Source organism: Saxophila tyrrhenica, assembly GCF_035928015.1.
Source record: "Saxophila tyrrhenica strain CCFEE 5935 chromosome Unknown scaffold_5, whole genome shotgun sequence".
NCBI classification, from domain to species: Eukaryota; Fungi; Ascomycota; class Dothideomycetes; order Mycosphaerellales; family Extremaceae; genus Saxophila; species Saxophila tyrrhenica.
Window position 1 is genome coordinate 700,298 of NW_027041737.1, and position 26,248 is coordinate 726,545.

Genomic DNA, 26,248 nt, shown 5'->3' on the forward strand with positions numbered 1-26,248 from the left:
AGAGTCTTCGAAGCCTGGAACAGATATCGACCATGACCCAGCTGCTGGCGAGGTACAGCGCATCAGAGCATAACCAACCCTTTCTTAAACGCCAGCCCTCGAACGCCGACCGTGCTCATGCGAATACCCGTAACGCCTTCACCCATGCAAAGCACCCAGCTATCCAGCAGCCGACTCCGCCAGACTAAACAATGACACCATCATGCTCGCCTCAATCGTGCTCTGCAAGATCTCATTGATCGTCTCCTCATCCATCATACTCGGGAACTCCATGTCGTCGTCAAGCACCTTGATGTGGATATTATCGTCGTACATCACCATCCCGACCTTGATCGTCTTGTCCAGCGGACGGTCGAAGTAGTTGCTATCGCCGCCCGCCTTGTTGCCGTGCAGCGTGCTTTTCGCTTTCGTCGAGCCTGGGGATAGTACCTCGAACATGTCGAACTCGCCGCATCCGGAGCCCCAGCACGAGCAGTCTTCGTTGCCGTACTGTAGCGTGCGTGGGATCTGTGCGTTGAGCATCCAGATTGCCGGCATATTCACAGGATCGTAGATGTTGTTGGTCGTCTCACCTGAGTCAGGCATTTGGAACTCGAAGAAGAAGGCTTTGCGAGTGCCGTCCCAGCCATGATGAGCAACTGTGCCAGGGCGCACGTAGCCGCAGCTGTCGTCTTCGCATTGCTGATCGCTCATCAAGACGACTTCGGCGCTAGATGGGAGGGTGGTTCTCGCCAGCGTCTCTGGGCCTGAAGCGCCGCAATTACCGTCTGCGCCGGCGTACGAGAGCGAGTTACCGAAGCTGTAGTCGAAGACTCCAGATCCCGATCCGCCGAAGTGGTTCAAGAAGACAAGGCCTTCAGATGTCTGGTTGTCGGCGTTGTAGAATGCGTTGCGGCCCCAGCCGTTGCCAGTCACAGTGATGTTGCTTGGATCCGTCGAGTTGAACATGTTTGCCGGAAATCCCGTACCGCTCGGATAGTCTGCCTCTGCGGTGCTTGTAGTCTCGGTTGGCAAGCCATCGTACTCGTTGATCCAAGTCTGCACGATGCCTTCAATGGTAGCGGTCACAGTGGCACCGACCTGTCGCTCTTGTATTCGGTCTCCGTGGTGCTTGTGGTTGCTGCCGCTGCCCTGCGCGTGGCGTCGCACATGCTGGTTACGCTTGGACTTCTTGACTGTTGGGGCGTCCGGGGTGTAGGCAGCAAACTGCTTGAGGATGGTGGGACCGCGGACGTGCCATGAGACCTGCTGGGTGTTAGCAAACTACAGCGTTCCACCTCTTCATGACGACACGGGTCCTCACCTCTTCGTCCAGGGGTGCGATGCTTCCGGCGTAGTCGTAGGGCGAGCTTGCGCATGATCCTGACGTCGAGTCCATGTCTGTGATCTTCTGGTAGGTGCCCGAGCCGCCGACTGAGGTGTATGTGATCGCATTGACTAGCTGGCAGTAGAAATTCCCACCGTCGTCCTCACAAGCATTGTCCTGCGCCGTTGCGACGGCAAGCAACAACGCTGCCGCCAGAATTCTCTTCATCGAACCGCTCGTTGCTGGTGTTGCTCTTTTGATAGAAATTCACCTCGGGATCGCGCCGTTTGCTTGAAGTAGCCGGGTCGTTTCGAGTATCGATGTTTTAATGTTTTGTGATGTGTTTCCAAGGTAACGTACGATTGTCCAAGTCCTGTATGGCTGGCCTGCAAAACAAGGGAGTGTCGTAAAGGATCACGGTAAGGACTGGTGACTATAGAAAGTGAACAGCTGACCGCATGTGAGAATGTGCGTAAGGGATGCGTTTGCCAATGTTGTGCAACACGTGAGGCTCAATTTTGGCGAGACTTCACTGGAATGAGCTGTGCCAATGATCGTGATTTATGACATTTTTCTTCGATGCAAGGCATGCATGAAAACAACTTGCCGTGCTTCCGTCGAATTCGCACTTACATAAGACGACGGATGGCTACATACTCGGGCGTGCCCTTCTTCTGACCGCCGTGGTGTCAGTCGCACGACCGCCAGCTCTTTGAGCATGTGCTTGCTCAAGGCAAGACGCCTCAGCTTTACCTTTGAACTCGTGCTCTGAAGACAGGGTAAAAGAGACCGTCGACTGGGAGGTGGTGGCCATCTCCATGTCAAGAAAGGATCACCTCCACGATCGATGTCCTTGAATCTGCCAGAGCTATGCTGGCCCGCGTCCCATGAGCGCTCATTGAAGCGTTGTCGATGCCCGTGGGCGAAGCCGCTGGCGTTAACCATTCCCGTCCGGCACGATGGGAGCGTTCAACGATGTATTTTGATGATGAGGAGCGAAGGAAGAGACGAAGTCCTTTCTTCACCTCACTCTCACATCTGATTAGAGTTTCAGCCCTAAAACGCTAGCAACCTTTTAGGCAGGCTCGTAACGCACGGGGCAGGAGCTGTAGGACAGACATCTCGACATCATCATTCCATGTCAATGCACTATGCCGTTGCACTGCCATGTACGAGCACTGTATGCCAGGCCATAGCTGCCAGCCATGTCTTCTTCTTCTCCCGCTTAGCAAGTGTAGGTGAATGAACGAAACACACCATTTCCTTGCCTAGTCATCGAGAGATCGCCCCCTGTCCTTTGCTACTCCATCTACACGAGATGCAGACCGTCTTCAAGGTCCAAATACCAAGAGACATGACAGGCAATAATGTCAATTCATACAACCCTCGGAAAACTCACAAAAAGAGCCGCACAGGATGCCCGGCTTGCAAAGCTCGACACATCCGAGTGCGTACCCTGTCCTCTACGATCTAGATCATGCTCAGCTGACGCTTGGCCTAGTGTGATGAGGGCAAACCTCGCTGCAGTCGATGTGCGAAGGTGAACGTACAGTGCGTGTACTCCCCTGCTGCGAGATCGTCACCGAAGACGCTCTGGTCGGACGAGCGGGATGTCGAGAGTCCAAATGGAGACATGTACGTTCTCCAGTCTTGCTGTCATGAGCCCAGTCTTGCGCTCAGAACGCCTTGCAGCACGGATGCTGACGCCTTCTGCTCGCAGGTACAGCATGTCCCTCGAGATACTCGATACAGAGCTTGGCGAGCTCTTGAGCCTTCCACCCGGATCATCTATCAATTCTGGAACGCTCTCCTCTCTCAACATGCTGCAGCATTTTCAGGCTACTACGTGCTTCACATTGGGCTCTCCAAAGTGCAAGGGTGTGATGCACTCTTTCGTTGCCAGAGAAGGGTGGCAGCATCCTCACCTTATGCATATGGTCCTTGCCGTCTCGGCAGCCCACCTCAAGAGACTACACTGCGACTCGTCGCAAGTGGATTTCCATCGGAAGCTCTCTATCGCAGAGGTGACTTACTGGGGCAAGGCGCTCCGATATCATCAAAAAGCTTTGAGCGACCACGGTCCCCACCTCGACGCAACGCTGGCTACTACCTTCCTTGCTATTATTTTTGCGTTTTCTATGGACGATGCTGTGCCCGAGAGTGCTTATACTGGCAGTGAAGTGGACTTTCATCGTGCGATCGAGCCCTTAGCTGCGACAATGGGGTTTCGAGCACTAAGGGAGTGTTCTGGTGAGTCAATTGGAAGTAAAACGGCCAGAGCACGCCTTTGGCATCCTGCTAATGCATTGGTCAGGCAACTTCATGAGAAGCTCTGTCTGGAAGCAGGTCTTGCGTGGCTCCGACAACGACCGTGGCACATTCAGCGATGGCTCACATCCCGGCATCGTGGGACTACCACCAGCCTTTGTAAACCTTTGTGGTCTTAATGAGTCCTCTACAAACGACAACAACGAGTACCACTACATCCTGCGGCTCCTGACACCGCTATTGTGCTTGGAGCCCAACCCTGAGAACTTCCCAGCGCTCATGGCTTTCTGCGGCCGAACATTGCCATCTCTGCGCCGACTGGTACTCGAAAAAGATACAATAGGTCTCCTCTTCCTAAGCTACTGGTATGCACTTGCAGCTCAGATTGGTCAGTGGTGGGTCACTCGACGAGCCAAATCTGAATGCATGGCCATTGTTTGGTATCTACGTGAGCTCAGCGACCCTCGGATCACCGCGCTGTTGCCCTATCCAGCGTCCTTTGGCGAGGCCGACTTATCATACATCTGGAGGGTCCCACAAGATGATCAACAAGCCATCAGCTCGCTGTCGCTGCGCCCTCGTGTCTCTTTGACCCCGAATTCGGCGTAGCACTAAGCCATGGGCCTGGATGCCACCAGGTGAATAGGTACACTGCAACAACAATCGGAGCAAACTCCAGGCACCCGAAAAACACCTCGTGGGTTGAAAGGGTTTGCATGAGCCCCTCGGCCGTTTCAGCGAGACGAAAGCAGGTTCGGAGATACACCGCCAACGTAGCGATTACCAGTGCCACCAGAAAGGAGCGTGCGACGCTCACAGAGCTTTGCCGGGCCTTCCACAGCGTCCAAGCCAGTATGACCAGGAAGACGAAGAAGGAAAAGACTTGGAACGCGAGTCCGGCCAGAAGTATGTTGTTGGGTGTTGACGGATCGTCCTCTGGAGTACCAAATGCTTAGCAAGGTCCTCCAAGCCCCAATGACTTGGGGGAGGCAACATGGACTTACGGTTCGAATACGCCGTGCCAACCAACGCCGCACCGGCAACCTGCACAATCGTCGCAACCACATCGCAAGTGATGAAGATTCCCAGTATCGCCTTCGGAGGCATCGGAGAGTATTGCCGACCGTATGTGTTGACCAGAACACTCACGACAGTGTATATTGCCGCACTGAAGCTGACCGGCGCGACGACGATGCAGAAGTATTGCGCAACAAACCATGGTACCGAGTATGGATTCTGTTGGCTTGACAGCAATCGGAAGACGTATCCGATGATCTCCATGACGGTGCCGACAGCGACCGTGGAGAAATACCATGTCCGGTGCCGGAAGAGCAGGTAGCAGTGTGCGACGAGGGCGACGAAGAACAAGACGACACCGAGGACGCCTAGGGCGAGTGCCGGGGTGTAGCTGTTGTTCTGTCAGTAGTATATGAAAAATGGAACGATGTTATCTACCCGTAGATGATGATGCGAGCACTGTTTGGACCGCCGGGGTTAGGGAAGTCGGGGTCGACATATCCTTCGTATGGGCGGCTCATGTTGAACGACAAGGACAAAAAGGCTTAGCTACACGAAGTGTGGTTTCCCCGATGAAAGTCGCCGAAGCAGCCTTTTGATGAAAGATTGTAGAGGCAGATATCGCTACAATGCTCTTCTCAGGTGAAGAAGCGCTCGCATACTTATACTTCGTGTTCGAAGGTCTCACATCGTCATGCTTTCCATCTATACGCTCTTGCCTAGTTGGGAAGAACGAGGTGGAAGCGGAAGAGCAAGCCACCGACTCGATCGATGTTCCACAAGCCACACGGTCAAGAGACTATTCGCCAGGAGGTATGGGAAGCGCCTTGGCGGACGAAAGACGGGTCTAGAGACGAGAAACCATCTTCACCCATCACTCTTCCCGTGCAATCTTATGATCCATGAAGGCGGATGTCATCGGAGCCAGTCTTCGATCGAAGGCTATACCTTCGACATCTGTCTAGCCTGTCCTTTGTCAGCCGGCGCATCACGCTCACTTACTTCGATTGGTCTCTTTCCGGCTGCAGGAGCCGTGCCGTTTCTGACAAAGCTCATTGGCCGTGCCAGGACGTTTGAATACGACCTGGCTGTTAAGGGTGTTGACGCCGTGACCGCCGAGCGCATCGGCTGGGTCAATACTGCTTACGGTCCAAACGATGAGATGCAGGCCGCTGTGAATGAGTTGGCTGGCAGGATTGCGTTGTTCCCGAAGCAGTCTCTCGTTGCGACGAAGAAGAGTATCAACTACGATCGTCCAAGCGAGGATAATCTGAATGAGGATGTGGTGGCCATGAATGAGTTGAGGGTGAAGCCTATGTCGGAGAAGCTGATGACCAAGTTTATACACCTGACCGACGACTTCAAGAAGAACGAGTTCGAGCTGAGGATGCCGGAGGATCTTGTTCAGTTGTATGAGTGAGAGTTGGTAAGCGTACTTCGAGCAATGGATCTCGGAACGTTGCTCGACAAGCTCCGTCGTTGGATGACGGCTGCATGAAAGGTCCAGGTGGCGAAGGGTGTAACGTCGAGAGTGTAGAAGACTGCAAAGATATCATAGAGCTCTAAGCCTGTCACCATCTCACCAGGCGGCGGCGGTTGCTCGCATAGCTGACCGTTCAACAGGGCTGCGTTGGAGCATACTCGACTTGACACAGCGATGTGGTCGATCGAAAAAGTCGACGACCTAGGTTTCCACAAGCAATTTGTCATGTCCACATTATGAGCGACAAGACCTTCGCCTCCGAATACCTTCAGTTCATTGTGTAACAATGCCCATATATCCCAGACGACTAGCGCATCTGAGAGGCTTGGTTGGCGTTTCAGCCGACTCTCTCAGTACTACACGGAGAAATTCTTTCTACAACCTCCGCCTACATTCCTTGTTCACACTCTACTTGAGAAGCTGGCCTCTGTGCATTCAACCGCCCTGGTACCTAGGTAGGCAATTGTTTCGGGATTTTAGGCAATGCGGTATGGACCATGATAGCCTATGCAGACCATCCACTCACTTGAAACCCATGTATGTGTAAGTATATGATCCAGACGACTCCCATCTTGTCTATTCTCTTCCCCAGCAAAAACAACTATTCTATTCTCTCAATTAACTTTCACGTCTTCCTCTGCGAGGAAGCTTCCATCCATTATGAAGTCGTCCACCATTGTCAGCCTTCTCACACCAGGCATCGCATTGCTTGCTTCCGGCCGCCTTGTGCCTAGGCAAATCTGTTCCGAGCTCCCAGCGAACCCAGAGCCAGTCTCCGGATCTCCTTCGTCTGCCTCGTCTGCCTCATCGGCACCTTCTTCGATCGCAGCGCCAGCGGCCGCTTCTTCCGCCACCTCCGCTCCGTCATCTTCCGGTGTGCCAACCTCTTCGGCGCCAGCGACTGGCGGTTCCTGTGCTCTGCCGTCCAGCTACCAATGGACGGACTTTGGCGGTCCGCTGGCGGAGCCCGCTAATGGCTGGGTCTCTCTGAAGGACTTTACGGACTCCATCGTCGACGGGAAACACGTCGTGTATGCATCCTACCACGACGATGCCAACTACGGATCGATGGCCTTCTCGCCGTTCAGCGACTGGAGCGCCATGGCCGACGCCACCCAGACGGCCACGACAGGCTTCTCGGCAGTCGCACCAACGCTGTTCTACTTCGAGCCGCAAGACACCTGGATCCTCGCCTACCAATGGGGCGCCACAGCGTTCTCATACCGCACGTCGAGCGATCCCACTGACCCAAGCGGCTGGTCCTCGGAGTCACCTCTCTTCAGCGGCACGATATCCGGCTCCAACACTGGCCCGATCGACCAAACAGTCATCGGCGACGATGAGAACATGTACCTCTTCTTCGCTGGCGACAATGGCAAGATCTACCGTGCTTCAATGCCCATTGACAGCTTCCCAGGAGACTTTGGTACATCGGCCGAGGAGATCCTCAGCGATACCAGCAACAACATTTTCGAAGCCGTGCAGGTGTACACTGTGCAGGGTCAGTCGCAATACTTGATGATCATCGAAGCTATTGGTTCGCAGGGCAGATACTTCCGCTCTTTCACTGCCAGCAGCCTGGACGGCGAGTGGACTGTTCAGGCCGGGTCGGAGGATGCGCCGTTTGCTGGGAAGGCGAACAGTGGTGCGACTTGGACCAACGACATTTCGCATGGTGCGCTGGTTGTGGCGGCGAATGACCAGACGATGGTAAGTATTTCGAAGGGCTCTGGATGTCCTCGTGCTAACGGAGTGTCAGCCGATCGACCCATGCAACCTCTCCTTCCTTTACCAAGGCAAGGACCCAAGCGCCAGCACGTCCGACTACGACCTCCAGCCATACCGTCCTGGCTTGCTCACCTTGGCCAACTGAATGCTACCATGGAGCAGCGGAGTGGTGGGAAACATATCGACAGTTCGTTCGGGATGACATTAGTCGTTGAGGCTGTAAATTATACTTCTTCATTTATTCGTCAACATCAATTGAGGACAAGCCTGTCCACCCTATCATCAATCGTGGTTCTCCAAAATGTCCAAGAAAACATCCTCCAAAGTAGGCCTGCTGACAGAGTAGTACGAAACACTGAACCGCTGCCTTGTCTCCTCCAGACGCTCGTACAACGTTAGCAAGGGATGTGATGATCTCCGGTCTCCCTCCTGGTTTTCGGCCGCACGTCGTTGCTGTTCGCCATCCTCGGGCGATTTGTGGAAGACGATCTGACACCTCACCTGCCCATGCATGGTGCTGTCCGAACCTCTCTTCAGCTCAGCACCAGGAGACTCCTTCACGATCCAATCCAAAACATCATCCATCTCCTGCTTCGTCGTTGCTGACCCTTTGCTGTGCACAATGTGCACCTGGTAGACACCAACAGTATAACTGTCCCTCAGCTGCCTTGGACTTCCGACAGTCAGAAGCCTCTTGCTCATGATTGCAACCTTGTCCGACAACACACTCGCTTCTTCCATCGAGTGGGTGGTGATTACAATAGCCACCTGACTCTTCACTTCCGAGATCAACTGCCACATCTTGCGCATCGCGAGAGAGTCGACCCCGGTCGACATCTCGTCCAATAAAACGACGGTAGGGTTACCGATCATGGCAGTCGCTAAGGAGAGACGGCGCTGGTTGCCGCCGGAGAGTTTGGCGACCAGGCGGTTGCGGTACTCATACAGCCCAAAAGCCTTCACTGCTGTTGCTACTCGCGAGGAGACCTGCTGCACGCCTCGGATCCTTGCGTAGAACTTGAGATGCTCGATCACGGTCATCCGGTCAGTGGCGTTGAATTGTGGGCAAACTCCCAAGTGACGGTGCGCTGCTAGTTTCTCGCGTTGGATGGAATGCCCCGAGATGAGTGCAGAGGACGCCGATGACGAAGGCCGAAGATCACCTCTGATCAGGCCAATCGTCGAAGTCTTCCCGGCACCGTTCGGGCCAAGCAATGCACATATCTCGCCTCGATCAACGCCCAAGGTAACGTTGTCGACCGCGAGCTCCTTTCCAAAGCGCTTCGAAAGGCTGAGAAGTCTAAGCTCGTCGGCAGACGCCTGGGTCCTGGTTGCTTCTTGACCTACGGAGGGATGCTGGACGTGGCTGTCCTTCTCTGAATCCGTATCGACAGAAGGTTTCCGAATCCGGTCGATGAGCTGCGTCCACGTGAAGGAATCGTGACAGACCAAAAAGCCGTACAGCGCGACCGACTGCAGGATGAGGTACAGGTAGATGCCGCCGTAGATCTCAATGCTCCCAGGATCACCAGCAAAGCTGCGCTCACGGCAGAGTAACTGAGACTGATTCAACGCCAGGAGAAGAACCCGTAGCAAGCTTCCTGCCGGACATATGAGGCCGTACGTGAACTGCACAACCTCCAGATTGCTTTGTAGTAGTTCCGCAGAGCCGAACGTCAGAAGCACGAGATACAGTATGAAATATATCAGCACCGAGACAGCCTGGTATCCAGCGACCATGGCGAAAGCGGCAAGCACCGTGTTGCAGGCGAGCGATATGGCGTAGGCGAGCAGAGTCGAGCAGACGCCGTACAGGAACAGCGCGAAGAAGATGTAGCCAGGACCGTACCACACGTCTGAAAGCCCCGTGAAGATGACTACGACCGCGATCGAGACCAGTACGATGACGATGCTGTCGAACAGCAGGTATGCGAGCCATAAAGGGGCAGGTCGCACGCCGCTGCTGTAATGTAGAGCGCGGACATTGGACTTGCGCTCGTATGTCGGATAGAGGGCCAGGAAGGCTGGGTATACGCACATTGCTAGGGTGATGTAGAGGATCAGTTGCAGCGAGTCGCCGGTGCTGCCAGTCAGTGGGAGTTGGAATGTAGAAAAGTCGGCATTGATATTGACCCCGGTAAAGTAAGAATCTGCTAGATTTTTGGCCAGACCAGCATAGCCCGGGTTTCCGTTGATTCTGTACGACATCAAAGGCGTCGGATCACTGGCGTTCCCAACGTAAAAGCCGCCAGGAGCCACATCGCGGAAGTTGTTGTGGATGTAAGCTTGATAGTCGGCGTAGTCGCTCTGTAATCGTAGCCTGCTGCGGTACTGGTAATATGCTGCTGGCAAGTTGGAATAAGATAGGCGATCCGCAGGTGCCACAGGGACCTCGATGCCCCAGTATCGTTCCAGAGCTCCCAGTGTTAGGACCTGTGGGTCGTTGCCCACCCGCTGGGCACAGGGTATACCGGTAAATCCTTGAAGGAAGTAGTAGCAGCCCAGACCTGCAACGACAGCAGGGACAATCAGCGCGCAGATGTGCGGCATGTAATTGCGGCGGAGGACGACAAGTCGCTTTCTGAACAATATCATGACTTGCTGGAAGAAGTTGGTTCCCTTTCCTGGGGAGGAAGCCGCTGCATTCTTCTCGATCGAAGGAGAGTCGATGTCGACGTCTGTGGTGGGAGAGGAGCTTCGAGTCTCAGTTGTCCATTCGGAGCCATGTTGTGCCAGATTCAAAAAGACGTCTTCGATGGAAGGACATCGAATGTCAACAGTCGAATGCTGGTCGTTATTGCTCGACTCGACCGTCCGACGTACTTCCGCAATGTCTGCAGCTTTAGAGCTCCTCTCGTGGCCCCTGACCGTCAAGCTGCGGTCGTTGAGGTTCCCGTTCGCCTGCGTGACGACAGTGAACCCGCCTCCATACATATGCTTCAGCTCCGCGGATGAGCCTTCAGCGATGAGACGTCCTTTGGACATGATCGCGACATGGTCGGACAGAGCATCCGCCTCGTCTAGAGCGTGAGTCGTCAGGATGATTGTGCGTGCACCTCTTTGGGCGAGCATGATCTCCCAGATCTTCCGGCGTGAGAGCGGATCCAATCCAGACGACGCCTCGTCAATACAGCATATCTTACTGCCTCCAGCGAACGCGAGAGCCAGTTGCAGCTTTCGTTGTTGACCGCCGGAGAGTGCTTGAGGTTTTTGCTTTATTTTCTCTCCCAGGTCGCAAGCATTGATGAGATTTCGAGCATTGTCTTTGCCAAAGTCCGCCGAAGTCTTGGTCTTCAACTTTGCCATAATCTTGAGGTTCTCAAGGACCGTAAGATCGCTCCATGTAACGTTGCGTTGAGGGCAGAAGCCAACGCTCGTGCCTCTGACAAGCTCCATTGAGCCTTGAGAGAACGACAGGGTGCCAGTGATGCCTGCAAGCAAAGTCGACTTTCCCGATCCATTCACACCCAGCAAGGTGACGAGCTGGCCACTGACGACGTCCAGGCTAAGGTCATCCACCGCTCGTACTGTCTCCCGTCCCAAGAGAGGTACTTTTGTGTGCCAGAAGCCGCCAAATGTTTTTGACACGTTGGTGAGCCTCAGAGCCAGCGCCGGATCTCGAACATGTGCAACTCTCTTCCGCGAGGTCCCGTGTAGAGACCACTGCACAAAGGCCGCCAGTAGCGGGAACACCACGATCTGAACCCCAAGAAAGACGAAGAACACATATCCACGGACATCCAAGCTCGACCAGGGCTGCAGCTCGTCGAGCTGTCCGCCTTGCAGCAAGTGCTCTGAGTCGGCAAGCTGGATCGCAAACAGAGTGTATGTCGCTGGTGGGAAAAGCAAGCCCAATGGGATTGTCGAGGCCAGGACTCTTGGCGCGAACTGAGCCACGACCGCGAGAGCGAGCGAAACGATCAGAGCTGAGATGCCGGACAGTTGCGCACGCCTGAAGAAGCTCCCGAAGAGCAGAGAGTAGCCTGTTAGGGAAAGGCCGAGCATGAGGTGGAAGGGGATGACGATGGATGCCGCGGTCCTCACGAATATGAGCTCGGAGACTACGATACCGATTGCAAGCCAGCCGAGAAGGTAGATCAGCGCGAAGGAGGCGTAATGGGAGGCGAGTCTTGCGATGACCGTGATCCAGGGACGCCTGGGCATTGTCAATAAATTAGCATACATATCATAGTTTGTTCAGCCCGCTTGACTCCATCTCGTGCCACCCTTCTAGTTATGTTTTTGGCTTACCTGTCGTGCGACATAACATCGACAAGATTCGCCAACCCAGCTTCTCGCTCCACAGCAAGATAACCCGGAAGGTGGAACACAATCCCGCAAATAGCAATAAACAACGTTACGGCCAGATAGTCACTCAGTGCCGACATGAAGAACCGCTGCACATCGTTCTCCCGATCCTGGATCGTCTCATAGGTGAACGGCTGCTCCAGCATGTCCGTCGGCAACTCCGCGCCACTCATACGTGCAATCTCAGCATCAATCGCTTGGACGAACGGCAGCACATAGACCTGCGCGGCGTTGTCATCCTGGTTGACGAAAACGCTGACGCCCAAGCCGGCATCGATTCGGGCAGTGTAGCTCCAATGAGACGGGGAGCCTTCTGTGGGAGACCCGGTGAAGCTTGCGGATGCATAGCAACTCGAGAAGCCGGCCAGGGAGCTCTGACAGATTTCCGAAAGGCGATCTTCGTCCGGGAGGGTACGCACGTCGGCGCCTGCAGCGCGTAGTGGTGATGAGAGGCGATCGATGAGGATGTCGATTTGGCCGTTCTGGTAGCCATTGTTGATGAAGACGACACGGTCACGGCCGCCGAGGGAGGTTGATGAGTTGAAGACTTCTGTTGTCAAGTCCCGGATCGGTCGAGGAGAACCAAAGCCATACTCAGACGGCGGGAGGAAGAAGTTACGCGCGTACGCGATGAAAATGATGTATGCAATTGGGAGAGCAATCGCTCGGAGGAATGTCGATGCCCATCTGCGTTGTGCTACGATTTTGAGGTCTTTCCCAATCAATGCATTGGTTTGGCGGAAGAGGGTCATGGCGGCATTGATTGAACGAGGAGAAGAGATGGTACAGAGTTACGATCTAATACCTCAGGTAGAAAGGAATGTCGATGTATTATGTGGAGAGCAGATGGGATGTGCATACGTTCGCCACGCATGTCGATTGAACCTACGCGTGGTCGTCTTGGGGGCCATGGAGCCCCATCTCGGAGCAGACAAAAGTCCGCGGATGAAGTGCATGTCTCTGCTGACTACGACACGTTCTGCTGGTGTGGTTGCCGAAAGACTCGCAGCTTGAGCAGTAGAGTGTGGGAGAGGCTGTGCCGGCCAAGAGAGGTGTACTCGTCAGCCAAGCGCCATTGGTCGCGTCCTCTGCTGTTCGACATGCACATCGTGTTCGAAATGCAGCTCATTGAGATGTAAATAGGAAGGAGGATTGAAGCAATACGAGGTTGGAGGACGAGGCCATCTTTAATGCGGTTGCCTGGAGGCTCGCAAACCGGTCTCGACCCCTGCCTTGCTAGCGGACTGCACGGTGTGAGCGGCGAGGGCGGGAAGTCGAGCACTGTCCGCGTCACAAACCATCCCATACGACGGCACGCGTGGCTATCCTTCATCCATGACACTGTCTGCAGAGGACGAGAATGGGATCATGGCCATGTTCGACTTCCGCAGATTGTCTTGTTCTTTCCTTCCTCGCCGCTCGCCGGTGCCACCGAGCAAGCATCGGACGAGGCGGGAGCGCTAGGGTTCTACGGTCCCTTACGTCGATCTTGCGGGTTGGAGATGGAGCATCGTCAAGGCACACAGTACACTTACTGCTCACCGGCTCCTCGCCGGAGGTGACGGGGCTCATGGAGGCAAGAATGCACCTCCACACATGTCGGCATGGAGAGGAAGCACGAGGACGTCAGGCGACGTGGGAGAAGCACGATAAGTAGGCGGCAAGTTGACAACTCCATGTAGGCCAGTTCCCAAACAATCTCCTCCCTCAGCTCAACATAATATCCTATCCTTGATACGAGCTCATCAGCAGCTCAACAGCCAGCCGAATGGCACGAAGCATGTGACGGGAAGCATGTGACTGCCATGGCCTCCATCGGCGGAAACGCCGCAGCACAATCGATCCCGCCACCTCCCTACTCACGCACTTTCAGCTTGAACGACAGCACACTACCAGACTACACCTGCACCATCTTCCTCTCAACCACCGCCCTCCTCAAAGCCGAGCTCATCGCTCCCTGGCGTGCCTCTGGCCATCGATCATGGAAATGCGTCCACAGCAAGCTCCAAGGCACCCGACTCGTAGTCACTTCAACCCGGCGCTCAACGAGTCTCGGCCTACAGGGAGCAGAAGTTGGTCTGGCTTCCGACTACTACCGTCGCTCTAATGTCGTTCGCATCAGAGCCGAGGGCTGGCAGTTCCTTCTCGCGTTGCCGTCGATGGCGGCGTGTATTGAGTGGATTGAGAAGATCACCGAGGCTATCAGTATCAGTCCGCCGCTCGAGGACTGGGTTGAGCCTGGGTACCCGAAGCAAGCGGAGCCGAATGTCAAAGTGAGGACTGCTGCGAGCAGGGACGAGCTGCAGAGACAGTGGAGGGAACGATGGCGAAGAAGGAGTCGGAGTCAGACCTGGTTGCGGCTTTCGTCGCAGGACCAGCCCTGTCCTGGTTCAGATGTGATTGATGAGCTCCATCGATGCTCGAGGAGCAAATTGCAGCAAGCTCTCGGTCTCAGTCACTCACAGGACTCGATTGGGACGGCTACTTCTGGTACAGAACGTCCGTCCGACGAAATGGTTGCACTGCCACATGCAGACGCTGCGGAACCAGCTGTGCGAGAGCGCGCGGAGATGGTTAAGGGTTGTGGGAGCGACGCACAGAGAGCGCCTCCGCCAGCTGGGCTTCCTCGTAGTGTGCCGTGGATGTTGTACGGTTCACCGTGGAACAAAGCCTGGAATCAGAGCCCTCGGACTGAGGAGTTGGTCAAGTCGTGGAGACCAAGACACTTTTCTGCTTGTATTTGCCCGCAGTGTGCAGGTCACGAAGAGCAGACATGACAAAGCAAGGCGAGACTCGGGACAATTGAGATGGTGTGGAGTGCGGAAGAATCAGCGGGCATTCCGTACCTCAGCAATGTTTTGAGATCTTGAAGATTGTTTATCTGGGAATATGATTAAATTGCTATCTTTTCGGCCTCGAGAGCTGTAGAAGGGTACGACTGATAACACAAGTATCCTCTCCAATGCACATGGTTTCAAAAAGTTACCCGTTGTGGCCTTCAAACTTGACCATTACATCAGTCAGCTCATCGCTGAGGACTTTCTCGAAGGTCTTGGCTTGTGTGCACCGGAGGACTCATATACGGCCACGACTACTCCAATCCCATGTACGTTCTACCTATCTCACGCCCTTCAGCTTGCATGCGCTCTCCTGAAGCCCTCTCCAGCATATCGATACCTCAATCCTCTGGCACGCAGCTCATCTTCAATGTCCATCAATCGATTGTATTTAGCCACCCGCTCACCGCGACATGGCGCGCCGGACTTGAGATGACCGGCTCGAACACCCACCGTCAGATCTGCGATGAAGTCGTCCGTCGTCTCGCCTGACCGATGAGACACAAAGACAGACCAATCGTATGAGAAGGCTTCCTTGGCACTGTCGATATGTCAATTTACTAGAACAAGGCAGGGCGTAACATCCAAAGCAGAACTTACGCAGCAAGTGCTTCAGAGAGAGTACCAATCTGGTTGATCTTGAGCAAGAGACTATCACAAGCAGCCTTTCTCTTTGCCATCTTGATTCGCTCAATGTTCGTCGCGAGCAAGTCGTCCCCAACGAGTTCCACTTCGCAATCCTTATTAAATTGCATCCACGCATCCCAATCGTCCTGCCCGAACGGATCCTCCAGTAGCACGATGGGGTACTTGTCCAACAGCTCACGATAAAGCCTTGTAAGCTCTCCGCTACCCATCTTTTGCGCGGTATCTGTCTTGAATCCCAAATCGTATTCACCGGCCTTCTCGAAAGACTGCGAAGCCGGATCGATACCAACCTTGATCTTGCCAGTGTGTCCCGCGTCCTCGATTGCCTGCACCAACAAATCCAACGCCTCGGATGGGTGCGAGATAGGCGGCGCAAATCCGCCCTCATCACCGATCCCGATCGCCGCCTTCCCATACTTCTTCACAATCAACCCTTTCAAGCACGCATACGTCTCCGCATTAAACCGAACCGCGTCCGCAAACGACTCCGCGCCCACAGGCGCAATCATGAACTCCTGAAACGCCATTGCGTTGCCGGAGTGGTCACCGCCATTCAACACATTCATAAACGGCACCGGTAGCACGAAATCCGTCGAGGTTGCGCCCATCTCCCGCGCAATGAAAGCGTATAGCGAAATCCCAGCCGCCGCTGCTCCCGCGCGCGCAGCACACATGCTCAGAGACAAGATCGCGTTGGCGCCGAGATTGCTCTTGTCCGACGTCTTATCGAGGTCGATCAGCAGAGCGTCGACGGCTTTGAGCTGCGTGGACAGGTCGAAGTTTGCTTTGACGAGTGCTGGGCCGAGGACGTTGTTCACGTTGTGTACTGCGTGCAACACGCCGTTGCCTTGGTATGCGGTCTTGTCGTTGTCGCGGAGCTCGACGGCTTCGTAGTCGCCTTTTGATGCTCCGGAGGGAACGATAGAGGTGAAGATGCCATGCTCTGTTGTTAGGGTGGTCTGTACTGTTGGCTTTCCGCGTGAGTCTAGGCGTTGGGATGCCTGAATTGATGTGATGGGCATTTTTGCCTGGGTGGTTTAGGAAGCTGGGACGGTGGTGCAAATTGCTCTTTCGTCTCGTGCAAGTCTAGGAAAGTAGGATTCGAGTTTGATGAGAAAAGAAAACCATCTCTCGCAAAGTGTCTGGCCTTGCCGGAAGTGGCGGGCATCGAGGAAAGTTTGTCTGCAAGCTCAATCGGACATGTCGGGAGCGCCGTCAACACCCATCAAGATGAAAATAATCAGGCTATGCGGATTCGACGGCGTCGAATTTTTTTGCTGTTGCATCTCACAACTGTGGTGTTGAGCAATTTAGGTAATGCGAGTTTGCATAGAGCCAAACACCTTCTGCAATCCGCTGTGCTGCGTCTCACCTAGAATTCCTTCCTTAATCGCGCCAGGATTCCTAGCGTTGAGCCAGCAAAGAGGCGATGGCTATCGATCCCACTCGTCGCGCAAAGACGAACTAACAGCACATGGCGGGTATCTTCCACAGAGCATCAAGGGATCAGCCTGCACGGAATTTGTTGTCCATCAGGTACATGGGACGGCTGATCCTAATCTTGGTACTGCCGTGCTCCGCCATACCGATCTAGAGGAATCGAAGTTGCAGACGCATTACATGTTTATGGCGAGGCCAGTCCCGATGCATCAGCGAGCGCTTCAGAGATTGCTTCCATCAGCCCCAACACTTGCTCTTCCTGCAAGCGTGGGCACATGACCTGTATGCCAACAGGCATACCATATGACTCCTCCTTCCTGTCTGGAAGGCGTTCAGAAGCTACACTGAGAAGTAAACTGTGGTGGAAGGCACTTACAAGACATCTGAATTCTTGCATCTAATTCGTTTCGATTGAACTGCCCCCTGTCTTGCGGCTCGTCCGGTAGCTGATGGATACCCGAGACGGGAATGGTTCCAGATGGAAGATCAAGGACGTTCGCTATAGCAGAGTAGCCATAATAATGGAACTCGCCACTCCGCACTGCAGTCGTCGGCGCCACCGGCAGAATGATCCCATCAGGTACACGTCCAGAAAGGGTCTTGTCGCCAGTCGACGCCCAGTAGGCTGAGTATTGTGCACGATACCTGTCTCGCTGATCGCAAAGGTTCCAAAAGTCCGCGCTGCTATTGGGAGGAACATCGCCCTGCTCGTACCACTCTTTAAGCTGAGCTATCGGAGGCTCCCCACTTGCATTAATGGCCTCGCGTGCTTCCCGGGCAGACGTTGAGCCGAAGATCTGGAAAAGATTGTTTACGGCTGGGGCGTGGGGTGGTGGGTTCCACTTGATGACTTCGTAGCCGTAACGTTCGAGTGCCTGGATCGTAGTGGCGATAGCTTTTGCGACAGGAGGATGAGGCGTGACATGTGCGTCACACTCCACGACCCCAAAGACAAGCCTTCCCGAGGAGCCGTTACGGCTCTTGCGTCGACGTATGGCATCGAGTTTCTCCTGTCTCCACGGGAGTTCAAGCACATCCACATCAGACAGACCCCAGGGCTCGGAGCTTAGCAATGCTTGAAATACTCTCGAAACACCGCCTAGATCGTTCGAGATGAGGCCAATCGACCCAGAAGCGGTCGGCATCCCAGAAAGTACGGTTGCGAGACCACTACGCGGGAGGCGACCTTCGGAGCACTTCAGGCTCCAAAGCCCGTTGAAGGAACATGGGATGCGAACGGAGCCTGCGACATCGGTTCCTATGCCGAGGGGAGAACCTTTGAGGGCAAGCAAGGCACCTTCGCCTGGGAAGAGTCAGTCTTGCAAAGAAAGTCATCGTAGCAAAGTCCGAATCAGTGTACCACCGCAGGCGCCTCCAGCCGAGAGGTTTCCATTGTAGGGGTTGACCGTGCAACCAATGATGTTGTTCGCTGTTTCACCAATCTTTGGCCATCGTCAGTCTGATGATTGAAGTTAATAGCGCAATTAAAAGTCTATATGCACCATCATGCTCATCGGGACATTCGTCTTACAAAAGACAACGGCACCCAGCCGCGAGAGACTGCGTACTATTCCGCCTTCGTCTTCGTCTGTTCGTTTGGTACCAACCCAATTTGCGAAGCCGCATGCGCTGTCCAAGCCAGAAAGATGGAAACGATCCATCAAGCTAATGGGTAGCCCGTGAAGAGGTCCGATGGGGGAGCGATGCCGCCGCCAGTGTATATCTACTTCTCGTGCTCGTTGCAGAGCGCTCTTGTAGTTCATTTCACTAAGGCAGCGTGTCTATCATGAAGTAAGCGTGGTGTGTTGGTTGTTGCAGCACTCCAACACCCACAAATTGGTGTGCAACAAGAGCGCGGTGGGCGAAGGCAGCAAGCGCCTCCTGAGCAGTAACCTCGTTGGAGCGCAGACTGTCCAGCAGCTGACCCAGTGGCATCTCCGTGATCTCGCGGTCTGCAGTACTCAGGTACGCAGGGACGGTGTCGATTACATTGTCCTGCGCGGGGAGATGGTCGTCGACCTTCCATTTGGGCGGGACCTCGGACCACAGTTGCTGCTGCTTGATGCGAACGGAGTCCCGCCAGCCCATACCATCCATACCGTTGGAACCTAAGGGGCTGGTGAGTAGCGATTATTGAGTCGAGCAGTACGGAGTAGTAGAGCAACAAAACATGACCTCGAAATGATGTGCCACTTGGTCTGTGGTCTGTGCCAGCAGGGGTCCAGGAGGGTGGCAACCACAACAAAGTGCCAAGAAACCTATGGGTACCTCAATTTGCATTGAAGCTCGAAGCAATTTCTTTCGAATGCTCTCGGAGAGACTTGACGCAAACACCATGTTCTTGATTGTTCCCAAGCCCAAAGCACCGCCCGCGCCTGCGCCGACCGAGGAGCCTCCGCCGGACGACTCGCGAGGCCCTGTCCGCTCACAAACGGCGTGCGATGTGTGTCGCTTGCGCAAGTCGAAGGTATTCCCTCAGAAAGCATTGGAGGGTACTGTGGAAGCTGATCATGGCGTAGTGTAACGGCCAACGACCATGTGGCCGATGCCGCGAGAGAAACCTCATCTGTGTCTATACCCGGGCCACGACGCGAGACCCATCTGCCTCGTCCGGCCGGGTCGCCCTGCTCCATCGCCAACAACAGCGTCTGACTCTCGCCGTGCAAGAAATGGCGTCCGTCATCTCCCGGTACGAGGGTCACGAAGCCAGACCGGCAGCAGAGTATGAGGTGTTGCCATTGCTGGACAAGTACGCGCCGATTGCGGACGTCAGCGAGGACGTCGGTGAGACCGACCTTGCATTGCTTCACAATGACCACGCGGTTGTACCGGCAAAGCGGCCTCTACCCGAAATGTCAAATCAAGGCGCGGATGAACCCTCGACAAAAGCCTGTCGTGCCAACGCGACAGGCATTGCATGCCTACAAAGGCAACCAGAAGCGAACTCACAACGCTCTGATATGCAAGAGCAGCAATTCCAACCCCTTTCTTCCCCTCTGCAGAACGCTCTCGCGGATGAACTACCATTCATGATACAGCCTGGACCAACTATGAATGGGTCGGACAATGCTTATCAGGCCATGCTGCAGTTCTACGATATGATGAACAACCCGTCCTATTCTGCAGACTCAGATGGAGCCGCCTTCCCGGATCAGCTACAAATGCCAGTTCCTCAAGCTGGATCCGCTGTGCCACCGGTGGATCCGACTGAATGGTTGATGAACTCTGTAGATTGGCGAGCGAGTCTGGAGAACCTTCCTGGCCAGACAACAGACCCGCAATGGTCGCTACCGCTCGCGGAGGATGGGGGTTACACAGACACGACAATGGGTGGAATGACCATCGACCCAACGTTCCTTGATGGATCTGGGCAGCTATGATGCAGTTGTGGCTCCAATGGCAACATATAGTTCCTTCTAAACTCAACATACGGGATCTTGAAAGCCTTCCGTCCATCGAAACGAGCCCATAATCACCACCATGAAAGCCAACGACACCCCAATACTAGCAGCGGCATATACATACGAATGCCACAGTTTCAATGCCTTGAGCTCTAGCACCCAGGTACTGACAGTGGTCAGGGCACCACAAAATCCGTCTCCAATGCCCTGCAACACCTGACATCCAACCACACCGACGAGCCGCGAGTGCTGCAGATCCCACGCCATACCCAGCACGCACGTACCAAAGACGTTCGCCGCAAACGTCCCGAGTGGAAAGCTGTTGGCCCGTGGGTTCAGCAACAGCGCGAGATAGAATCGTAGCAAGCAACCGACGGGAGCAAAAACAATCGCAAACACCGCTTGTCCGCGCCACGCTTGTTGCGGCGGCCAAATCGCCATCATGACTGCACCGATCCATGATCCGCATCCGAGCACCAACACAACTTTATTCAGAACCTCCTCGATCTTCAGCTCGAGCACTGGTATAATCTCCGCGAGACTCCCAACTCCTGTGGCGATGTGTGCGCCTAGCTGCAGGGACGCCGTGCTCATGGCGACTTGCAGCCACAAGATCCCGATGACTGCCAGCACACTATACCCGTCCGATCTGCCTCTCTTCACATCCGTGGTTTCAAGTGTCGTGATATCCGCCGTACTGAAGTCATCTGAGATGGCGAGGAAAGCGTCCCGAATGATATCGGCAAACGAAGTGAAGGAGCCGCAGAAACCAACCGCCAACCCAATGTAGACGTGGAGCCTAGTCTTCTTTTCGTTGAACGATTGCTGCGCGACTTTCTCCAGCTCGCTCTCGTCGCTTCCGCTCCGGCCGCCACCATCACCTCCTTCATTGCGGTCGTCGACGCTGTGCCGTGACTCCTCCTGCGCTCCATCTCGCGCATCCTGCGTGGCTTGCTTCCAATGGTTCCGAAACAGCAACCGGTCTTCTCGCAGGAATCCAATGATCAGACTACCACCGACGTTCGCCCAAAGGATCGGGTTAGCGTTCGGGCCGCCAGGATATGCCGTCAATGCAACGAGACCGAGGCGGGCGAGCGTTCCTAGGATCGAGAAGAAGATGAGGTAGGACACTGTGTAGAATTTGGCAAGGAATCTCTTTTCGAAGGAAGGCGCTTTGGAGGCTGGTCTTGCGTTCTCGTCAATGCTGGCGACACGGTTTTCGATATCTTGAGTCCTGCGTTCGGATTCTAAGCTATCGTGACGATAGTATTCGTTCTCCTGTGGATTTTCATCTGGGGCTGGTGCGACGAGTTCGTCCAATCCTTCTGTCTCCTGGCGTTCTGTCCCCATTGTGCCTTTGACCTCCCGGTTAGCTGGGTGTTGAAATGTTCTGGCGTCGGTCCTGAGTTGGCCACACTGGATAGTACAGCAACAAACACAAGCCACGTGCTCTGATATCCAGGGTACAGATTCGTGAAGACAGCAGCGTGTCGTCAAATCTGCCGCTTTACTCTTTTCGGTTGGCCCAGCTCTCCTAGCGCTGCCGCTGCCTCCGAGTTTTGGACACCTTGCCGATCCGGCGAGCACGGCGGGATGGAACTCCTCCATCGGCAAGGGCGGAACACGAGGCCAATCAGTAACACCGAGAAATCAACAACTGTTTATCAGACTGGGATTGATATAATCTCATTTCACAACATCTTCCGCCCTAGTAATCGCAACTGCTCCACATTGTCAACAACCATGACAATCCTAGACATGTTCACCCATCTGAGGCGCAAAGTAAGCGGCAAGAACAAGTCCTCCTCTTCCCCTATCGACTTGACGCCTCAAGGACAACAAGCCGAAAACGACCACGCCTCTCATCATCATCACAATCCCAGCCCCTTTGAAACAGCAGTTGAACCCTACGCCAACCTCAGCGAGATCGCAGCACCAGAGCCAGTTCAGAACATTGCGGAACAAGGCACACTCGAGGAGCGAAGGACGCAGCAGAATCGTGGGACAGAGCAAGACGAGTCCCCAAATGCCGATTCGAGCGAGGTCGCTGCGCCGCCGCCGGTGGAACGAGAAGGCGAAGGGAAGGTTATGCGGCAGCGTAGGCTAGAGTATGAGTTGGGTAAGGGTGAGGACGGGAGATAGTGGTGAACATATATTTATGGTTACTCACGGCTTTGGTGCGGTGTGTGGCGTGTACCTGCTCTATGTCGTTCGGTCAGGAATCAGCGCTCAATAGCCAAGGCTCGAATAATATGAGGTTCCCTCGCCAAGGCGGTATCCTACGACTGACTTGTTGCCATCGTGCCAGGCTTCATTTTGTGAGAACTGGCAGCTTTGGTGAGATCCAGAGATCGAGTCACTGTCGAACGGAAGTACGAGAACATAGTTGCAATGCCCGCTCGAGCTGCTTATAGAGACTGCAGCTGTTCAGAACACGTCCGCGCGTCGGTAACTACTCGTGACTGAGATTTGAAGTAGTCTTAGCATCATCTTCACCAAGGGTAACGAGAACCTTACCTGTCGGGCTCCAGTGCACTCAACATCCCAGTGACAGAAGCAAGCGTAAGGTATCTCCAGTCTGTGCGAAGGCTTATAGACCCGAAATGATGCCGTATCTCGCGAGCAGGACCAGCACCGAACGGACCAAGGGGACCAAGGGGACTGATGAACTGCGTCATTCTGTGACTGCCGCGCCAGTGCATCGCAATCCCTTTGCTTAGTTCCTCCTTATACATGCGGGGAGAAGCAGACGAGCTCGACCCGAACAGTAGGAGATAGCCTGGCTGGTTGGCAAGCTCGTCGACGCACCTTCGGTCAAATACCATCGTAAAGACAAATAGACTCTGCCGCCACCGCCGATTGCTGCTGTGCCTGACGATGACCCAACGGTGTTTCGAAGCATGGTGGCAGACACCTGGTGAGTGTCGTCTCGGTGCGTGGAACTAGCTGGAAGGCTCGTTCTTTTTCCCGAAGTGGGATTGAGTGCGAGAGTAGGCCATGCTGATCGTAGGAGATCGGGGGCACGCCTCTCGACCGGTAATTTCTAGCCGCATACCCTAGGAGTCAATCGGAAGGCAGCAGAATTCTGGAAGGAGACACAGATTTTTATGATGTTGCCTGCGAAGGTCTGGACGGAAGACCCCTGTCGTGCGAATGACTCGCGCAAAGCACGTGGTAATGCGGAGCACACTAGTACTAGGTACGGTATCTTAACCATCCTTCGCCAATGAGACGCTCCATCGACACGCCGACTTCAGCGTTGTCGCAGCATACGGCCAGGCCGAGCTGTCTGCGTCGAGTCACGCACGTTTCGCTCCTGTGTCGAAAGCACACGCTCTGGGGGTGAAGCGTTCGCCAGCAGCGCCACGACCAGTACGGGAGGCATCCATGTGGCATCGTACAGAGTATCGACGCTCTCGCTTGCGACAAGAGTGATGATATTTGACCGCCCTAGAACACCCGTTTGAAGCTCTTTAGACAAGGGGACGTTGGCACAAAGATATTCAGACCACCACAGGGCAACGGGCATCTAAGCTCCCCTTACTGGACCGCTAAGAGGTACGTTTGATGCATCTGGGGATCGACACAATCTGAACGGCTCATATCGATCGATGTGATTCGGGTCAGATGCTCCGAATCCTACGAGTCGACTTCAGGCAACGGCTTTGGTACTTTTAGCGGACCGCTTGGACGTGCTTGGTATGCCAGCCAAGACCATGACCTATGGCAGGAGGCAGAGAGGATTTGAGAGCTCAGTTGCCTTCTGGTGGTGACATAGTAAGCAGAGTCGGCTCGGCGGACATGCCAGCTTCTGCTGCAGCTTAGAATCCTGCGGTCGACCTACTTGACGGTGAGGCTCTTGGGCCGCTGTTCAACGAACACGACTAGGGCAGGTTATTCGAGGATTCTCGAACGGTCAGTATTGATGCGGCAGAGAATTTACTAAGCCACTGCAACCAGCTGGAGACATACCTCCACACAGACGTCTGCGGATCATGCAATGAAATGGATATCAAACACGTGATGCCAACGGGCGAGTCGCTTTCGCACGAACATTGCTTGCATTCATGAAACAGTAGGTACCACCATATCTCTGTTCTGCAGGATCTGAGGCCGTTCACGGACGCTCAGCCACAATGTTTGATATTCTCCAAATACACACTCCTTCAAGGCAACCACATTATAACCTTGGGATGCTGCCAACAACCGGCGAGGACGAGACAATGGCAGTGCTACAATCAAACGCTAGTCGTGCCGCCATCGATGGCCGTCCACGGGGCCAGGAAAGACATCCATTGGCTTGCCCTATATCCCTTTCGTATCAGCCTATACCTAGCCAATCACTGGGACCTACAACAGTCTTCCCCCATCTCGTTTCTCTTTCTCGGTCACTTACGATGAACCCATCCTATCGAAACAATGCATCGTCTCGTCGTCCGCTTCCTCAAACTCATCGCTGTCTTCGTTGCTCTCCTTGGCCTCCACTTCGTCGGCGACCGAATACGCTTCGAACGACTCCTCAACAAACTCTACATCACCTTCGACGACTTCCCTGACGACTATTCCCGCGCAATGGCCAAGATGCCCAACGACACGGAAATAAAAGCATACGACCTTTCACAATTCCCCGAATGGGATCCCTACAGAGATATTCCGCCAACCATCCACTTCATCTTCTTCCCAGACCTCTACGAGACGCACCAAGAAGGTACAGATATGGCTTCGATGGGCTCTCACGCCCCGAACCTCTGTCGCGGGTACAACACTGACTTCGAGATCAACATCTGGAACGCAACGGCGGCGCGACAGCTGCTGGAGCAGCGATACGAATGGTTCCTCCCGACCTACGACGGCTACACTCACCCCATCCAACGCGTGGATGCAATCAAATACTTCGTCCTCTACACATACGGCGGCTTCTACCTCGACCTCGACATCGCGTGCCGGCGGTCGTTGAAGCCGCTGCAACGTTTTCCGGCGTTCCTTGCGAGGGCGTCGCCTGAGGGACTGAATAACGACCTCCTTGCGACTCGGGCTGGACATCCGGTGTGGAAGATGATGATCGATACTCTGGCGCCCAGGCAGAGATGGAGTTGGTCATTGGTCTTCCCATACCTTGTCATCTTCTGGAGCACTGGTATGACCACCTTCAATCTATGCGAGCTCAGAGAGGTCACCGACTAAGACCCCTAGCAGGTCCTCAATTCGCAACCGACATGGTCAAAGCCTTCTTCGACGCAAACCCAGAACGAGCGGCCTACGTCGCAGGATCAACAAAAGCCCAAGCACATCCCGATGACATTTTCATCCTACCTCAAGAATTCTACAGCGAGCAATACACCTTCTTCGGCCACTCACCGGGCGGCACATGGCACGAAGGCGACGTTGCTGTTGTGCTTTGGTTCGCTGCGCGACCATGGGTGCCGGTGCTGCTGGTCGTCTCGATCGGAGTTACGGTGATAACTATCAAACGTCGCCATTCGTTGTTCTGTCGACGATATCGAGAAAAGGAGAGTCGGCTCTTAGGGACACCTGGTGCGGAGGAAGAAGAACTGTGAAGTCTCGAGATGGACCCTTTTACGGATGACGATCGGTTGGAAAGATGATGCATGGCTTGTACATCAAAGAGCTCTTAGCTTTGGTGGGAGTCTGGGAAGATGGACGGGTTCAAAGGGCCAGACCGTGAGGAATAGCCACTTCAATTGGCCTTCGGCGATATACGACGTCAAACCCGCGGCAGATGATGGACCAGGTTGCGAAGATGCAAGTCAGGCCCGGCGTCCTTCCGCAGCAATAACACAGGCAGAGCCTT

General features: G+C 54.5%; 12 protein-coding genes across 12 annotated transcripts; 6 read left to right on the forward strand and 6 right to left on the reverse strand.

Moving 5' to 3' along the window:
* Nucleotides 1-159: 159 nt before the first annotated feature.
* Nucleotides 160-1,534, reverse strand: TOS1 (target of Sbf; the record flags this gene model as incomplete). Its single annotated transcript, XM_064800911.1, has 2 exons — nucleotides 160-1,245; nucleotides 1,304-1,534. The coding sequence occupies 2 exons, from the start codon at nucleotides 1,532-1,534 to the stop codon at nucleotides 160-162; spliced, it is 1,317 nt and encodes a 438-aa protein (XP_064660862.1).
* Nucleotides 1,535-4,130: 2,596 nt separating this feature from the next.
* Nucleotides 4,131-5,112, reverse strand: LTR77_003656 (uncharacterized protein; the record flags this gene model as incomplete). Its single annotated transcript, XM_064800912.1, has 3 exons — nucleotides 4,131-4,510; nucleotides 4,579-4,982; nucleotides 5,030-5,112. 3 exons carry the CDS (start codon nucleotides 5,110-5,112, stop codon nucleotides 4,131-4,133), a joined length of 867 nt encoding a protein of 288 aa, XP_064660863.1.
* Nucleotides 5,113-5,220: 108 nt separating this feature from the next.
* Nucleotides 5,221-6,011, forward strand: LTR77_003657 (uncharacterized protein; the record flags this gene model as incomplete). The annotated part of the gene is made up of 2 exons (XM_064800913.1): nucleotides 5,221-5,404; nucleotides 5,620-6,011. 2 exons carry the CDS (start codon nucleotides 5,221-5,223, stop codon nucleotides 6,009-6,011), a joined length of 576 nt encoding a protein of 191 aa, XP_064660864.1.
* Nucleotides 6,012-6,734: 723 nt separating this feature from the next.
* On the forward strand, nucleotides 6,735-7,947 carry LTR77_003658 (uncharacterized protein; the record flags this gene model as incomplete). Its single annotated transcript, XM_064800914.1, has 2 exons — nucleotides 6,735-7,784; nucleotides 7,834-7,947. 2 exons carry the CDS (start codon nucleotides 6,735-6,737, stop codon nucleotides 7,945-7,947), a joined length of 1,164 nt encoding a protein of 387 aa, XP_064660865.1.
* A 137-nt stretch (nucleotides 7,948-8,084) lies between these two features.
* Nucleotides 8,085-12,862, reverse strand: LTR77_003659 (uncharacterized protein; the record flags this gene model as incomplete). Its single annotated transcript, XM_064800915.1, has 2 exons — nucleotides 8,085-11,958; nucleotides 12,054-12,862. 2 exons carry the CDS (start codon nucleotides 12,860-12,862, stop codon nucleotides 8,085-8,087), a joined length of 4,683 nt encoding a protein of 1,560 aa, XP_064660866.1.
* A 1,053-nt stretch (nucleotides 12,863-13,915) lies between these two features.
* Nucleotides 13,916-14,887, forward strand: LTR77_003660 (uncharacterized protein; the record flags this gene model as incomplete). The annotated part of the gene is made up of 1 exon (XM_064800916.1): nucleotides 13,916-14,887. The coding sequence occupies one exon, from the start codon at nucleotides 13,916-13,918 to the stop codon at nucleotides 14,885-14,887; it is 972 nt and encodes a 323-aa protein (XP_064660867.1).
* Nucleotides 14,888-15,241: 354 nt separating this feature from the next.
* LTR77_003661 (uncharacterized protein) lies at nucleotides 15,242-16,617 on the reverse strand (the record flags this gene model as incomplete). The annotated part of the gene is made up of 2 exons (XM_064800917.1): nucleotides 15,242-15,488; nucleotides 15,548-16,617. The coding sequence occupies 2 exons, from the start codon at nucleotides 16,615-16,617 to the stop codon at nucleotides 15,242-15,244; spliced, it is 1,317 nt and encodes a 438-aa protein (XP_064660868.1).
* A 602-nt stretch (nucleotides 16,618-17,219) lies between these two features.
* Nucleotides 17,220-19,132, reverse strand: LTR77_003662 (uncharacterized protein; the record flags this gene model as incomplete). The annotated part of the gene is made up of 4 exons (XM_064800918.1): nucleotides 17,220-17,356; nucleotides 17,412-18,338; nucleotides 18,396-18,477; nucleotides 18,869-19,132. 4 exons carry the CDS (start codon nucleotides 19,130-19,132, stop codon nucleotides 17,220-17,222), a joined length of 1,410 nt encoding a protein of 469 aa, XP_064660869.1.
* Nucleotides 19,133-19,370: 238 nt separating this feature from the next.
* On the forward strand, nucleotides 19,371-20,415 carry LTR77_003663 (uncharacterized protein; the record flags this gene model as incomplete). The annotated part of the gene is made up of 2 exons (XM_064800919.1): nucleotides 19,371-19,502; nucleotides 19,555-20,415. The coding sequence occupies 2 exons, from the start codon at nucleotides 19,371-19,373 to the stop codon at nucleotides 20,413-20,415; spliced, it is 993 nt and encodes a 330-aa protein (XP_064660870.1).
* A 42-nt stretch (nucleotides 20,416-20,457) lies between these two features.
* LTR77_003664 (uncharacterized protein) lies at nucleotides 20,458-21,786 on the reverse strand (the record flags this gene model as incomplete). Its single annotated transcript, XM_064800920.1, has 1 exon — nucleotides 20,458-21,786. The coding sequence occupies one exon, from the start codon at nucleotides 21,784-21,786 to the stop codon at nucleotides 20,458-20,460; it is 1,329 nt and encodes a 442-aa protein (XP_064660871.1).
* Nucleotides 21,787-22,179: 393 nt separating this feature from the next.
* Nucleotides 22,180-22,758, forward strand: LTR77_003665 (uncharacterized protein; the record flags this gene model as incomplete). Its single annotated transcript, XM_064800921.1, has 2 exons — nucleotides 22,180-22,555; nucleotides 22,745-22,758. The coding sequence occupies 2 exons, from the start codon at nucleotides 22,180-22,182 to the stop codon at nucleotides 22,756-22,758; spliced, it is 390 nt and encodes a 129-aa protein (XP_064660872.1).
* Nucleotides 22,759-24,855: 2,097 nt separating this feature from the next.
* Nucleotides 24,856-25,994, forward strand: LTR77_003666 (uncharacterized protein; the record flags this gene model as incomplete). Its single annotated transcript, XM_064800922.1, has 2 exons — nucleotides 24,856-25,573; nucleotides 25,633-25,994. 2 exons carry the CDS (start codon nucleotides 24,856-24,858, stop codon nucleotides 25,992-25,994), a joined length of 1,080 nt encoding a protein of 359 aa, XP_064660873.1.
* Between the last annotated feature and the right edge of the window lie 254 nt (nucleotides 25,995-26,248).